This window comes from Oculina patagonica, chromosome 14, assembly GCF_052425735.1.
Source record: "Oculina patagonica isolate OP01 chromosome 14, crgOcupat, whole genome shotgun sequence".
In the NCBI taxonomy this organism is placed as follows: Eukaryota; Metazoa; Cnidaria; class Anthozoa; order Scleractinia; family Oculinidae; genus Oculina; species Oculina patagonica.
In genome coordinates this window covers 20197486-20213582 of record NC_135771.1, presented here as the reverse complement: position 1 = coordinate 20213582, position 16097 = coordinate 20197486, and the positions used below count along the sequence as shown (strand labels likewise).

Below are 16097 nucleotides of genomic sequence, written 5' to 3'. Positions count from 1 at the left end.
CTGCCGAGGTCAATTCAGCATTTTATGAAGGAAAGTAAGGTTGGGTAAGATGTAGTGGGGGGAAGGGATTCTAAGTATAAGTACCAAAGGTACAAGACTTAAGTTAGCTCAAATGAGTGGTTTTGGTGGAGGAAAACAACCCCTTGACCCTCCCCCTGGATCCCCTCACTGCATATATACATAATATAGTTAATATGTTATCACCAAAAGGAAAGGTTTAAATACCTAACTGGTCACATTGTTGAAAGGTAGCACCTACTCATTGGTTAGGTAGTCCTACAGCCAGAGCTTAAATACTGGTTTCCATAGCATCGAACTGTTGAGTACCACAACTTGGCCACTTAAAGATGGAGAAGGTCCCTTCCCCCTCCCCCACAGCCCCAAATCCTAACACAAAGCACAAGGGAACTTGAGTAAAGTACAGATGTTTAAAAGTCTTGGAGAGCAACCGAAATGGAATGATCTTGATTTTTGGTTACTGTACTTTCATTTCTACTAATGAATCGGAAAGCTCTTACAATTTTAACACTGGCATGTACAAATCAATTCTTAGACTGAAGTTGAATTATGGTGCCAAAGTAGAATATGTTTGACTCTTGGAATTATCATCCTTAGCCAAAAATGTCTGTGTTTAAGACCTTTCTTTTCATAACCTTCCCCTTTGTATGGAGAGAAACCGTAAGGGAAAAGTGTTTTGTCCAATAACATAACATATTTAAGGAATTACTGTAACTTTACAAAGAGGTCCAACATTATTTGACACCCAAATGTTTGGATTTCTACACCTTTTTACAAATTTCTTGTTTTAACATGGAATCTATAATTAAACTGCTAGAATAGAGTGCATAAAGATCTCCTCCACTAAACAATTTAATTGAGGAAAACACCCCACCTTCATTTCAGTATTGGGTGTACATCTCTGGTGACGATCTTAATAAAATTATTAACAATTGGTATCTGCATTATCGATTCTTACCTTGGTCTCGCATGATGAAAGGACCCTGGTTCTGCTCAATATTATTGTGTCGGCACCACAAGGTAAAAAACAGTGTCTGTAGTGCCGGGTTGTGAACCAGTTGCTGCAGCACGTCTTGAGTCTCATGATCCACATAAATAAAAGACGTGATTCCCAGCAACTGACCAGCTGGTGTCCTGACCATAACATTAACAGGGCCAGGCTTTTGGGCAGCTGAAGTGCAATATAAAACCCATTTATGATTCACAAAGAATCAGTCCCATATTTTGTTTCCTTTTACACCATATCTACTATACAAATTATTGTAGCTCTACCCTGTCCTGAAAAATTTTTGTTGTTCCAGAAAATAAAAATCCACAACCCGGCCCTCCCACAGAAGATTTTTTGGTTTCAATCCCCCAGCTCCTGAAAATTCCAGTTAAGTCCCATACTTTCCTTTTAAGATTTTGGCCTTTGAGACCCCCCACCCACCCCCTCAGAATTTCCAATGACCTTCCATGGGGTGGATATGGATATTTTATGGATCACTGCACATTCTCGTTTATGTTAATTAATAATATTAGTACTTTATTTTGTTGGTGAGTCACACTGTTGTTATTATTGTATTTGTCTGATCAAATTGTTACTGACAATCCTTTTTACTTAATTTCATGATGAAGTATTTTTCCAACCTACAGTAGATTGCATAACCCTTTACTGGCATACATTGTCCTTGTAATTGTCAGCTGGTTAAAGGAGCAGTGTCACGTTATTTTTAGTCATTTTTGTGATTACTTTCAAATTAAAGGAAACCTCAAAATAACAGTTTTCTAATGTAGAAAAATAGCAAATAAAGGAATAATAAAAACGTGAAATTAACCAAGGATGGTTTTGACTGACGAAGATTAACATGGATTACGAATGACAAACTTGAAAAAACTGGCAAGTTTTTTCAAGATGCATTGTCCGTCACATACAGTAGCTCCTTTAAACTGACTCTGGATGAAATCATTATTCAAGAGTTTAAATTAAGATGTATATGCGTGCATGAATCTACAAAACAAATCAAAGATCTCTTAGAGATCTACTGACTATTTTGCATGAAGCACAAATAGAAATATAAAAAGATAGAAAAGGATTGTTATCATGTGTTTAAGTATGAGTTACGCAATCCATTGTTAAGAAATGTAGTGCCTCATGAGGTTAAATATTAGCAATTAACTGATCTTTTAGATTGCAGTTGCATTTGTGTTGCAAAATACCTAGTTGTACAGTACAAGTTTGGATTCTTTAATGATGTTTATACATGTATCTGCGTTTGCAACTTCGTTGCAACCACTGGTGCAATTTTTAACTGTTCAGCTGCATGCAAGAGAGAGGACAATCGGTAAGACAAGTGTAGTTTCCTCCTTTTATATTTTTGTTTCCTTTTCACCTCAATTGAAGTCATTTTCGATCTTTTGCATTTATGCTTTTATATCTGTGTTGCTGAGACGTTTGATACCTGCTGTTCATTAATTAATTTGCTGATACATAACAGTAATGTTCGTAATTTGTTATGTAATGTTTGATATGAAATTTGTTTTATATGTAATTGTTGTTCTACATGATCTGCTACGTGTAAATTTAAGCAGCTTTTAATTGCAAACACCTGCAACTGTCCGGGGCAGTGTTGACATTTTTTTATTTGTGTTTCCTTTGAGTGACATATTTACCACCAACAGCAAAAAAATATTTCCTTGAAAGTTTACAACAAATTTGTTGCAGGACTAAATTCCCATAACTATTCTCCTATAATTTTTACTTTAACGAGCAAAACAGTTGAAAAAACACTTACCAGGAATAATTCCAAGTAAGGAAGAGTTACTGGGAGAGTTTTCTTTCTCTAAATCAACAACAGAAATCCCAACAAATTCTGCAACATATTTTCTTGATGAGTCATCTTCACACAATGTTTCTGGTGGCTGCAATGTTATAACAAATGGCAATCCACCCTGTTCAGAGAAAAAACAATGTCATGAAATGAAAACAATATAATTAAATTAAAATACCTCTTTTAAAATTGATAAATGACCATTTGAATTACATTACATTGTGATGGTAGAGTTATGGGTTCAATCCAGCACAGAAGACCCCAATTTTTTCCGGCTTTAATTTTAGTCGCTTATGCATGTTAATGAGATATTGTGCATGTACACTTTAACTGTGTATACTGTAACTGTGGAGATGTCCGACAAAATGTTTATAGGATTCTTTTGTAAAGTCTTGTTCAGAACTCTTTACTTTGGGATGTTAATGCAGTGGCTATCCCAGGGATGGGAGGGGGAGGAGGGGAAGGGTACGTAAATATGAGCTACATGCAGGGTGTATGTCAGGGGCACCCAACGGAATATTTCGTTAAAATATCTGTTCGGAAGACGATTTGAGATCTAGAATTTTCAAGCATTCATTGTAAATTTTTTTGCTTGCCTGCCGTTCCTAGGATTTTTGAGAGCCTTTCTCTGGCTGGAATTTTTTCGAAAAGGTAAGTTTTGATCCCTATAACTTTCGGATCACTTGACTTTTAGCTAAGTGGTTTTGAACTATATTCTCGATGGGTGCCCCTGGTATGTGCAATGTTGCTGCATGTAAAGAGTATATATATTTTTCCAGCAGTTAGATCTGGCATGGGATAGGATATATAATAAGAGGGTTTTGATCCAGAATATTAATTAGGGTATCATTTTCTGTGAACTTCATCAGTTGGTTGGAGAATTAAGTGTAGACAAAGTTTTCCAGCACATGGCATTTCAGCTTCCAAAGAGTAATCAAACCCTATGAAATCCTTGCCTGTTAAAGAAGTCGATGTATGTGACTGTGATGATGTACACCTGAATGTGTGACGTCAAAAAGACGTCAACTATTACTTTCTTCCAGCTCAGTTTGTGCAAAATGATGCACAAACAGGTATTTCAAAAAGCAGGCCATTACAAAATTAACAAGGAGTGTCAAGTGTTTAAACAATGTTGAAAAACTTCCTGCCAAGCTTCAGGTTGAGCTCTTTGACTTCATGCACACATACACCGCCAGGCTGCAGCTTATTTACTCTTAGATGGCGGCAGCAGGCTCTCAATTATTGGATTACTTCAGACAAGAATTACATAGGATTTGAATATTCTTTGGAAGCTGAATTTTTGGGGACTGCCTGGCTTTTTAGTGGTATCTAAACTGGGTCGAACACACTCCCACAATCTCTGAAAGACTACATTGTAGGGGGCAAGAATCATTTTCAACTTGCCCAAGGACACGTTGACAAATGATGTGCTCAAATATGATCAGTGGTCTACTACCTTTTCCCAGTGTAATATATAAGCTCAACATCCTTAGGCTATTTTACAAGGCAAACAACGACAGCCTGCCTGAGCCACTGATGAAATCGATACTTGACAACTGCAGTCACAGCTATTCGCTCAGAGGGAAAGAACTTTCTCCTAGCTATACCAAGATTTAACTCACGATTTATGAAGGACTCTCTTAGATATAAGGGATCTGTTCTTTGGAACATTGTTTTATACACGAACAACATAAAAGTTTTTCAAGCTTTTTTGAACTGGGAGAAAGCATGCATGTTGTAAATAGAGCCTATTTTAAAGATTTTAATTTTAACGCCCTGTCGGCTTCAACAACCCACCACAGACATAGTGACTCTATACACAATTAGTTTTTAGTTAGTTTATCTTAATCATATAGTACATAACTTAGTAACAGTCCTAGTTAGTAATTAATAAAAAAAATAATTTTTATTGTTAATCGGAATTGTAATTTTAGATATTTTGATTGTAATTTTACTCTTGAGCAGAGTTAAATTTAAACACCAACCCCACAAGCTTTTAGCTTTAATTATTATTTAAATAAATAATAATGGAATGATGTGTGGAGAGAATGAACTCAGAAAAAAATTCTGAGTTCACAGATGGGACTCGAACCCACGACCTTCCGTACACTAGTCGGACGCTCTAACCACTGAGCTACTGAGAACTCTAATGGTGATCAGCAGTGGTCATTTGTGGGTGACACAACGACTGCATCGTGCAAATCACATTTATTATGTTTAAATAAAGTTTATCTATCTATTACTACAAGTATAATAATTAGCTAGGATTACCTTCACAGAGCCTGCCGAAGGAAAGATGCCTTGCACCACTGCAACAATAATAAATAGGACTAAGCAAAAAAAAACTGACAATGAAATAACAAGAAAAAAACAATTTTTTTATTCAATGTATAAGCAATGCAGTGCAGGTACGGTACCTCCTTGCTGGTCATTATATGAAAAGATTTTATCAGTTGTTTCTTTTAACTCTTCCTTGGGAATGCCAAACATCTGACAGGACAAAATAATAGAATATTCACTAAGTCAGACTTAGAGTAAACAAAGTAAACAAAACATGAAGACCTACAGTTTGTTCACAGTTTGGGAGTGTTAAATAAGAAGCAATAAATTCCGTGCACAAAAATGCCAAAAGTTAACATTGGCATGTTCCATTTACCAAAATTTACTCAGAGCATATGCAACTGATCTGAGTTAAAACTGGTGATACGCTTGGAACTGCTGGTAGATAAATGCAAATGATAAGCACATTTTCCATTTGGAATTATTTCAGTTGGGAATTTTGGACTACCTTAGTTTTAAGATGTTTTGTTTCTTTTGAAAATTTTCCGTTCAAGCAAACCAAAATAGTCTAGTATAAAACATTTATATTCAAACCAAAATTTCTCGACTTTTTTCATAAATGCAGGTAAACTGAAACAGCCCTTGGTTTGTACAGTAATTATAAACAGACACCCCTCTGAGAAAGGGTTCTTTCCCTGTAAAGGATGTGAACCCGAGATTTCCATATTGATGGCTATGTTGTTAAGCTTGACTGGGTGTTTTTTGGTTTTGAATTTTTGTGCCCACCCCAGGAATTTCCGATCTCTTTTGTGGGGGGGGGGGGGGGAGTATGGACATTTTTATAGAACCACTCCAAATTGTTTTATCTAATTTATAGGCTGTAGGGTACCTACTGGTGGTATTGAGATGGACTGCTAATTAGTATCATGACAACTTAAAGTTTACTTTTAAGTGTACAAAGAGAGTAACTGTCATCAAATCAAAAACAAATCAATATTCTACATGTAATCTTTAACAGTACCTCAAAGGGAGAGGTGATACATGAAGGATCAGGGCAGTCATCACTTCTGGTGTTGTCTAGAAGTGAGTCGTCAGACAATTGAGTTGGAATATCACCTGAGTAACATAAAGCTGCTGTTTAGGTCATTATGTTGAATAAATCTTTAAAAAGTAGAGTTAAAAACCATAACGTTGCAGCAGGAGCTTATTGAGGTCACCTATTTTCCCAGATAATTTAAAGATAAGTAAGTTATGAAAGCAGACTATGGCTGCTGGGGTAAATATAATAATTATATTACCATTAATATGTTTGTGGAGTGAGTAAGATGTGATTCTTCTGCTACTAGCTACATTTGTAGCAGGGCTGGGGGCCAGTGATTTCCCTGGCTACTACAAGTTTGAGCCCAGGCATACATGCATACATACACTGTATATAAAACTTTATTTAAACTCGAAGTTTGCTGTAGCTAAGGCTACGTTTACACGGACACGGTTTCATTTGTAACAGAATCGAAAGCGATGCGGTTACGCCTTTCGTTTACACGGCACCGATCGAGACCACTACTGTAACCGGGTCGTTTTGAAAACGCTGTCAAAAGTGGAGCGTTTTCAAAACGATACGGTTTCGTTGTCGTGTAGACGGTCAAAAACGGCGAAACCGCATCGATTTGAAAACGGCCATGTATTTTGGCACGAATTGGCTGGCTTGCGAAGGGTAAACATGGTGAAACAAGCATAGAAAGCAGTGCTTGCTTATACAATCACATTCGAAAACAGTCGGAAAATCGTTTTCGATGCGGTTTCGAGGTCATAAAACCGTGTCGATTGATAACCGTGTCCGTGTAAACGTAGCCTAAACTAGGCTAGTTTCTTCAAGAAATCAACAAGCCACAAATTAAACATACATGAAAAAAAATATATATATATTACCGGTACCTCCTTTATCTACCAACACATTAAAAATAATATATAAAAACACAATTTGCTAAGTCTATCTACGTACACCCCCCCCCCCCTCCCCCAAGTCATTTCACATGTTATTATTACCATCAGAGCTGATATCCATAACTTCTTCAAATCCAGTATCATTTGAGCTAGAAGGTTCTGGAGAATTTTTGCAACCCTTCGGAAGGAAAGAGAAAAATAGTCGGTTAGGCTTTGAATCAACCTCCTTCCTTGCCAGAATACAGCTGGCGACCTGAAAAATAATGAAATGTAATTTTTGCAAGTAGTTTTCCATTTCAGTAGCTAGGCAGAAGGATGTTTGAGAATTGACCTTAACTAGCAAAATAGTTGGTGTTTCCCTTGTCTTCTAAAGTCATTTTCCACTTTCCACGCTTAGAAAGGTTTGTTTCAAATGAGTATGCTTGATTTTCTTTGTCTAATTTCAACAAAATGCTGGCATATACAGGTGTTACTTAAACTCGTTTTATATCTGCGATAATTAACAAACTTTGCGTTTAAACATACTTGCTTAATGTTTCTTATATCTTTAATACTGTAAAAGTCAATAAACAACATTAAGTGTTATCATTGCTCTTGTTTTAACTGTAAGTTCCGGTAAAATGGCGGTCATAAGATTTTGTTGGGCAAAAATACTCGGCTATTAAAGACGCACCCCAATTTTGGCATGAACTTCCCACAGAAAAACAGATTTTTCTCGAAAAAACCGTGCGCCTTATAATCGAATAACTACGATATTTTATCTTTTAGATCTGTGACATTTGTACTTCCTTTAAGATTTTAATACGTTTTTATTTCCATGGAGGACCTCCCTGAAAACCATGTATTTACGTGACGGCCGCTTCCTCTTATTATTATATTATTATTATTAGTTGGGAATTTTGGACTACCTTTCATGATGTTTTGTTTCCTTTGGAAATTTTCCATTCAAGCAAACCAAAATAGTCTAGTAAACATTTATATCCAAACCAAAATTTCTGGACTTTTTTCATAAATGCAGGTGAACAGCCCTTGGTATGACTATGTACAGTAATTATAAACAAACACTCCTCTGAAAAGGGTTCTTTCCCTGTTAAGGATGTGAAGAACTCAAGATTTCCATATTGATGGCTATGTTGTTAAGTTTGACTGGGTGTTTCTTGGTTTTGAATTTTTGTGCCCACCCCAGGAATTTCCAATTTCTTTTGTGGTGGGGGGGGGGGGAGTATGTTCCATTTTTACGGAACCACTTCAAATTGTTTTATCTAATTTATAGGCTGTAGGGTACCTGCTGGTGGTATTGAGATGGACTGCTAATTAGTATCATGACAACTTAAAGTTTACTTTTAACTGTACAAAGAGAGTGAATGTCATCAAATCAAAAACAAATCAATATTCTACATGTAATCTTTAACAGTACCTCAAAGGAAGAGGTGATATCTTCATCACTTCTGGTGTTGTCTAGAAGTGAGTCATTAGTGGATTCATCAGTTGGAATATTACCTGAGTAACAAATAAAGAGCAGTTTTCAGTTCAGTGTCATAAAACCAAAACCAAAGTAATTGCTCTGGTCAATCACAAAAGACGCAAACAATCCAGTGAACCAATCAAAATTTGAAGCAAATACATTAAGCTGGCACGAAGCACAGGAAAACGTGCGTGAGCGAGTCACATTTGGTTTTGGTTTTGGTTTTACCTCTGATAGGCTGAGAAAGTGGCATGAGATTTTTAAAGCGAGGGTTTCACAGTAATGCGCATGCGTGAGGTGACAGCTTCCAGAATAAGTCATACGGGTCAACACTAAATTCAAAGTAGCGATCGTTTGTTAAATCCGAATGAATCCGTCGTTAAACATTGTCATCCGTTGTTCCGCTTAGACAAACTGAAGTCAGCTATTTCTCAAGTACCCGTGAGTGATGATTTGTCGACTGATTGAGGCATTTGGGCAACGAAAAAGCCATTTAACATACAGAGTCTTGTAAGCGACATCACGATCGACCGGCGACGGGACGTTCTCAAGAGTACTTGGCGATCGAAAAGATAAACAGATCAATCTGGTGTGGTGCTGAGAGGTCTTGTGTGACTTGCAGAAGGATTTATCATTTAGAAATTCATAATTGTAGAATGTGCGGGTTCGTATGAACATCGTTTTGATGCGCTTGAATAAAATTTATAGGAATGATGTGACCGTGGACGCCGGATAAGATACAAACGAGCGATCACACAGATTGTTTGCTCACTGCATAAAGATCACAAGGTTCTCTTGCAAAACAAAATACAGCGGTAGATTGTTAATACCATTTAGAAAATATCTACAAAGAGTTGCAACTATTTTGGATCGCGGCATAAGCTAAGAAATCTCATGTCCGCACATCGACGTTTTCGCGATTGTATTCCTGCATCTCAAAATTGAATTCGAACGTACGTTTCAGTTGAATTATCCGATTTATCTTCACAGCAACTTCATGCGAGTGAGAGAATTCTATCATAACAGAAGCGTAGAATGTACAAGCTTTAATGTATAAGGAAAACTGAACTTTCTCGTTATACGCTTTTTATCAATCATTCCATACATAAACAAAGCAATGCGGAGGTATCTTGTCGTGTAGCTCGCCGCGTGATTGCAAGGAAAATCATTCGATTTGCTTTCATCTTTCCAGTTGTCTTTCCTTGAGCACACACCATAACACTGGCAGTTGAATGATTTGCCAGATGCTGGCGACATTTTAAGAATGAGCTTTGAAATTGTGAAGAGAGTTGATTTGAACGAGTCAGACGAGTCAATCGATCAGCTTTCACGAAAATTCCATGACACGGACAAAATACGCGCAGGATTTGCATATTGACATATCGCTTCCGATTGGTCTGTAAACAATAGAAGTGATTTTGCTTGCGTCATAACTTGTACATGCGCAGTACCGTGAAAATGTCCCTTTAAGCCAATCACTAAGCGTAGTAGTGCAAAACCAAAGCGAATGCAATTTACTTTCGACACTCAAGTGAAAACCGCTCTAGAGCTGCTGCTTAGGTCATTTATGTTGAGTAAATCTTTAAAAAGTAACATAAAATTGAAGCTACATTGCAGCTGGAGCTTATTGAGATCACCTAAGGCGATTTTCCTTGTTTAAGAAAAAAATAAGTTATAAGAGCAGACTGCTATACCAGCTACATTTGGTAGCAGGGCTGGGGGCCAGTGATTTTCCTGGCCACTACAAGTTTGAGCCAAGGCATACATGCATACATACACTGTACATAAAACTTTATTTAAACTCAAATTTTGCTGTAGCTAAGATAAGCTACAGCTCTAGTTTCTTCAAGAAATCAACAAGCAACAAATTAAACATACAAGAAAAAAATAAACAATATTATCTCCTTTATCTACCTACACATTAAAAATAATACATAAAACACAATTCGCTAAATCTATCTACCCCTAAGTCGTTTCACATGTTATTATTACCATCAGAGCTGATATCCATAACTTCTTCAAATCCAGTATCGCTTGAGCTAGAAGATTCTTGAGAATTTTTGCAAGCCTTTGGAAGGAAAGAGAAAAATAGTCTGTTAGGCTTTAAATCAACCTCCTTTTTTGCCAGAATACAGCTGGTGACCGGAAAAATAATGAAGTGTAATTTTTGCAAGTAGTTTTTTGTGTGTGCAGTCACGCTGGCCACAGTGGAAATCCCTGGATATCCCAAGCAACAACCGTCCATTTAGCTAGGCAGAATGTTAAATTTAGTGAAACTCACTGTTTCTCTAACAAACTGGTTACCCATTATTTGTTCCTTTATTTATTTTAATTTACCTCTGATACAACAGTGTCTTCTATCTCCTGTTTACTGCCTTTATCCGTCAGCAACACTGATCCAAACAGTGACGTCAATATCCTATGCGGCATCTGAAAATGTCTCTCAAAGATCTCCCTTTTGTCATTGCGCTTTTGGTACGCAAAATACTCCATAGCTCCTTCTTTTTCATAGGAATTGAGAAGAGCTGACCTTAAATTATTACCGGCCTTCTTGTCGCTTATCTTATCAGTTCTTAATTTAAACTCAGTATGATAACGCATAGGGGCTGTCAACCAGTTGATAGCAAAGTGCCCAGTGGACTCATCTTCAAACCATGCATCCTTTCCTTCCACGATTAAGTCTCGGATGAAGCAGTACACTCCACCACCACTGGCAAACTTGTGTCCTAAACGATAATTGTCAGAAGATTTTCATTAGAGACCATTTCATGGATCTTGACTGTCTAGTGTCTTTTCTGGTGGGGTTTTGATTTGAAAATGTGGGGATTCACACAAGTCATATTTTCCCAGAGTACCGTATTTTCTCGATTAAACGCCGGACCCTAATTAAACGCCGGCCTCGTATAAATGGTTGTATAAATGGGCCGGGTCCACCAAGCCAAGTTTGTTATAAACGCAGGGGGCGTTTAATTGAGAAAATACGGTACATGTATCTAAAACTCCCAACAAAACAGTGGACAGTGTAACCATGATTTAGCCCTACTTAAAAATTTAATGAAGGTGTTGGATAGGTATTATTAGAAATTCACTTGTATAGTGGCCTGGCCTTGCTAAAACATATACTGTACTAGTCATGAAAATTGTTAAAAGGTGGTTTGGCTATGGACGAATAGGACAAAAGCGGCCTAAAACTTGAAAATAGTCAGGCCAACATTTTCAAGTTTGACAGTGTTACTTGGAAGAAAACCACTAAAAATCCATTGATAACATTTAATCCCTAGAAAATGAATGTATATCTTTCTTTTTTGTTCAAAGGTAATGTTGTTGATCGCTGAGTGTAACCTCATACATTCTATCATGGTTTACACAAAAACATAGGGGACTTCCCGTAATACTGCCTCCAGAGACTGAGAGTATAAGACAAGATTGAGAAAACGATACTCACCACCCCTTGCCCCTTTCAGAAGAATAATATTAATCAAAGTTGAAACCTTAAACAATATTTTAAAATATTCTTGACATTTAAAATGATTTGGCACAACTACTCAAGCAGCTTCAGAAGAGATGATTGACAGCCACCTCAAAGTTAGCTTTATACATGTGGATTAAATTAGTGACTAGTGGAGAATTTGACTTAGGGGCTGTTTACATAGAAGGAGGGTGCCCGGGCTACTTTATTTTCTATTTTTATGTCCAAGCTCTTAACTCTTTAATGTCTGTGCTCTCTTCTTGCCAAGGGAAGTTCGCTTAGCAGGTAACTCGGTTAGCCAGGGCACCCGCTTTCCATGTAACCGAGTCCGTAAGAGATGAGCATGCGTGCATGTGCAGTCAGGGGGGGATCCCATATTAAAGGGACAGGGATGCTCGTCTGAAATTTTGAAATGAACCCCTAAAAGAGACCAATCTGAGCGTGACTCAAGCTATTTTAGACCCCTAAAAGATACCAAAATTCTAAAAAAAGAACTTAAATTTGTATTTTTCTTCGTGTGTAACCCTAAACGACGCCCTGAAGGCTAAAAATATTGCCATTTTTCTAAAAACACCCTAAGCAAGACCTAAAGTCCAAAATTAACACCCCTAAGCGAGACGACGAGCATCCCCGTCACCTTCATATGGGAGTCCCCTCCCCTCCCCCCCGGGATGTGCAGACAATTGTCCCTCTCAGAGAGAGAGGGGGGGCAAAAACTGGACTTCACTTTATAAAGTGCTATTACAATTTTCGTCCCAGGACACAATCACCAAATTTCATCAGTAAAATCACTTAGTCAAAACATAATATTTAAGTTTTGATTCATATTATATAGCGTAAGAATTGGATTTTATGAAAGTGTTTTTCACATCAAACTCCGTAAAATCGCATACAAACTATGTCATCTCTAATCTGCAACACACTCGCCCCATTTTCAAAATGGAGGATTTTACAGAGAAAAGGTCAAAAAAGTAAGCTTAATGGATGGGCAAAATTCCCTGGGGATTGCATATCATTCTGTATACCACAAACGAAATCCAGTTTCATAAAAGCTTGATCGACTCGTTCACAGAAATGTCAGAAATTCGAATGAGTGACTTGCTAGAACTCACTGCGTAAGCAAGAACATTAAGCTTACCTTCTCCGACGTCAGACATGTTATGCCAGATCAGGCTTGAATCAAAATGGCAAAATTTTTCATAGCCTGCGAGCAGGCTCACGTAGGGGCACGCGCGAATATACCTTGGGGCGCACGCGAGTGGCGAGCGTAGCGCGATAACTGCTGGGAGTGGCGCCAATAAAGTGAGCCTGCTTTGATCTCTGTATATTTTTCATTTCTGCTTTGCCTGAGCAAAGTGAAATACCATTGGCCGAAAGGCGAGAAAGGTGAGAAAACTGTCAATCTGTTTTGTTTGATGAGGTGCGATCAGATCCCCATGGAGTCGTTCAGTTTGCCGCTGGTTGTCGCAAATCAGTCGTCAACAATCAGCAATATTATAGAGAGAGAGTCGAGTGCGTGTATTTCTAATGTTTCAGCGAAGTTCTAGTCTGTTTCTGCTATTCTAAAAAAGGAACAGCATACGCTGTTAAAAGTTTGTTGGTGAACCGAGATGTACTCGCCGTTTTGCTTGAATCGGTCTTCGCTTTCTTCGCATTCGATTTCCCTTTCCGCAGCGCTTTAGCTACAAACGAATTCAGCTCGTGCATATTTCTTATTTTCCGTGTACAAGACTGGCAAACTCTATCGGACTTATTCGTGGAGGCTATCACTTGTAAACCAACATATTAGCACAGTTAAGCAAGGATAACACCGACGAAACCTTTCTGCTTTGACGCTTGAAAGAAATTTTCTGTTGCGATCACACAAGCCGACTCTCCATATTGGACTTTTAACGAACACGCACACAGTCGGCAGAAATCTCTAACCGAAGGAAGAAGGCGCTTTTTTCAACGCTTGCTTTATTTCTTCGGTGTAGAATTCACAACCGACATTATGAAAAGTTTGCATTGGAAATTTTCCCGATAAATCTGAAACTATCAGGCTTATTCGCTGTCAACGTTCCTGTCAAACTTCTATTTCCGGTGAAACTTAATTGACTTATCAGTGTTCCTGCGGTTTCCGGGGTGGAAGTGAAAAATTAGCAGAGATCGATGCAGGCTCACTCGCGGCTGACGCCGCTCGCTGTCGCGGCTTCGCCGCTCACGTGTCGCGGCTTCGCCGCTCTTCTGTAGCTCTGATCATGTGTGCCCCAAGGTGAGCCTGCTCGCAGGCTAAATTTTTCATCAAAACTATCACAAAATAGTACAGCTTACAGCTCAAGAGCGACCACTGTACTGAAGATTACGAGGTTCACTCAGCATTTAATGTGCAAACAAACCTTTTGTCCAACGTGGTTACTTGGAGCGTGATTGGTTGACATATAAAAAACATTTGCAGTACTGCCTTACATCTTGGACGAAACCAAGCGGAAGTATTTGGAAGGCACGAGAGGAGGAGGCACTTGATAAAACTTGACAGACTTGACAGCCCAAGAGCCCGCTTTTCTTTCCGTCAGCACCAAAAGCAAAGCGACAGGTAGGTACGTCATGTATGAGACACATATTGTCCCGTTGCTATTTAGCCAAGCCTAAAAGCGGAGCTCCACACTTTTTTTTCTGGTTCTTAAAATTGTTATGAAAATACTCTCGCTGAAAGCACTGTTATTGAAGTTAGCTCAAGAAAGATCCCTAGCCGAAGTAAATCGACAACAATCGAAAACAATAGGTCCGGGTTACCATTTTCCACTGTTTCGAAACGAGTCTACGTGCGAAACCATTCATATGAAAAAGAGTTTCACATACAGGTCCATCCAAACTGGAACGTGCATTGATAAGATGACATTCTCGGGTACCCCCGGTCGGGCTCCGTTGAGACTCCCCTCCCCCTCCCTGAGAGTCTGTAGGTGCTCGCAGGCGTACGCTCACTAGATAACCAATTTTTTTCTTTCGTTTTCTCAGAAACGATAAGGTATTATTTTGGATTCGATGTGAACTATTTACACCAGGCGCGTAGCTGAGGTTTTTGGAAGGGTGTTCGTATTGACAGGAATATTTATTAGGGGGTTATTAAATGCGAGCGCCGAAGGCGCGAGCCTCTAGGGGGGTCTGGGGGCATGTGCCCCAGAATATTTTGAAATCTAGAGGCCTGGAAATGCTATTTTCAGCATTGTGCACGTCAATATTTCAAACTCGATGGAGTGTAAAATAACAGGTATTTTTAGTCATAACAACAATATTTCCGGCGTTTTGTTAACTTGATACATTTACATACCGGCTTAGTACACTAAACGTTTTACAAAAGCTTGACGTGTGCTGCAAAGGCATCTCAGGGTAAAAGCTTAAGCCCCTCACCCCTCGGTTCCACCGTCAATGTACTAAAAGCAGCGTTAAAGCGTCGATATGCACTAAATACACGTATCACCTTGGTCCCCCGAAATTTTATTCCCCGCCTTTCGTCTATTGATACTCCATTTATCAAATCCCGAACGCCTGTCAAGGAAATATTTTTCAACGATGGGATTATTTTTACTACATATAATACTAGGTCACTAGAATATATTGAGGCCACTTACTAACTAATTCCTTTAATTTAATACTTTCCCGATACTTTTAGCGTTTTCTTGCAAGGTAATGCAAACGCTGCGACACTGCGACGTTTCCCATTCCCCCACTATTTGCTAAAAGCTGAAAATCATCAGTTTGTGTTTTCAGTCCTCCATTATTGACCTCCAAAGGGGGTTCGTTCGAACCCCTCGAACCCCCCCCCCCCCCCTCCTACGCGCCTGTACACAGTGGAGGTTACTATCCAATCAGGAGAACGCTCGCAACCACAAAGTAAATAGTTACATACCTCAAGGTCTGAGTCTCCTTTACATAAAATGGACAGTAGGTGTTAAATGAGAAGTAACTACCGAATACGGAGTTCCTTCATTCTTTTCTCGCGCATAAATTCAGCAAATTCAACAGACACTAGGATCTCCAAATTAAAATTACAGTCGAAGCTCTCGTAAGCGGACACCCTAGGGACGCGAAAAAAGTGTCCGTAACTGGAGCTGGCCGCTTACGAGAATGG

At 38.6% G+C, this 16097-nt stretch overlaps 1 protein-coding gene across 1 annotated transcript in view; it reads right to left on the bottom strand.

Annotated features, from left to right (window-relative positions):
• LOC144637595 (uncharacterized) overlaps positions 1-14501 on the bottom strand; it is a 28513-nt gene extending 14012 nt beyond the window's left edge. Inside the window, exons 1-11 of the mRNA XM_078496658.1 lie at positions 14365-14501; positions 13125-13159; positions 10855-11243; positions 10510-10585; positions 8470-8552; positions 7155-7230; positions 6130-6224; positions 5246-5318; positions 5100-5137; positions 2793-2949; positions 977-1189 (exon numbers count right to left, since the gene is read on the bottom strand). Coding sequence (XP_078352784.1) covers positions 977-1189; positions 2793-2949; positions 5100-5137; positions 5246-5318; positions 6130-6224; positions 7155-7230; positions 8470-8552; positions 10510-10585; positions 10855-11243; positions 13125-13159; positions 14365-14417 — 1288 coding nt within the window. The 5' untranslated portion in view covers positions 14418-14501. The remainder of the gene's footprint in view (positions 1-976; positions 1190-2792; positions 2950-5099; positions 5138-5245; positions 5319-6129; positions 6225-7154; positions 7231-8469; positions 8553-10509; positions 10586-10854; positions 11244-13124; positions 13160-14364) is intronic.
• Positions 14502-16097: the final 1596 nt, after the last annotated feature.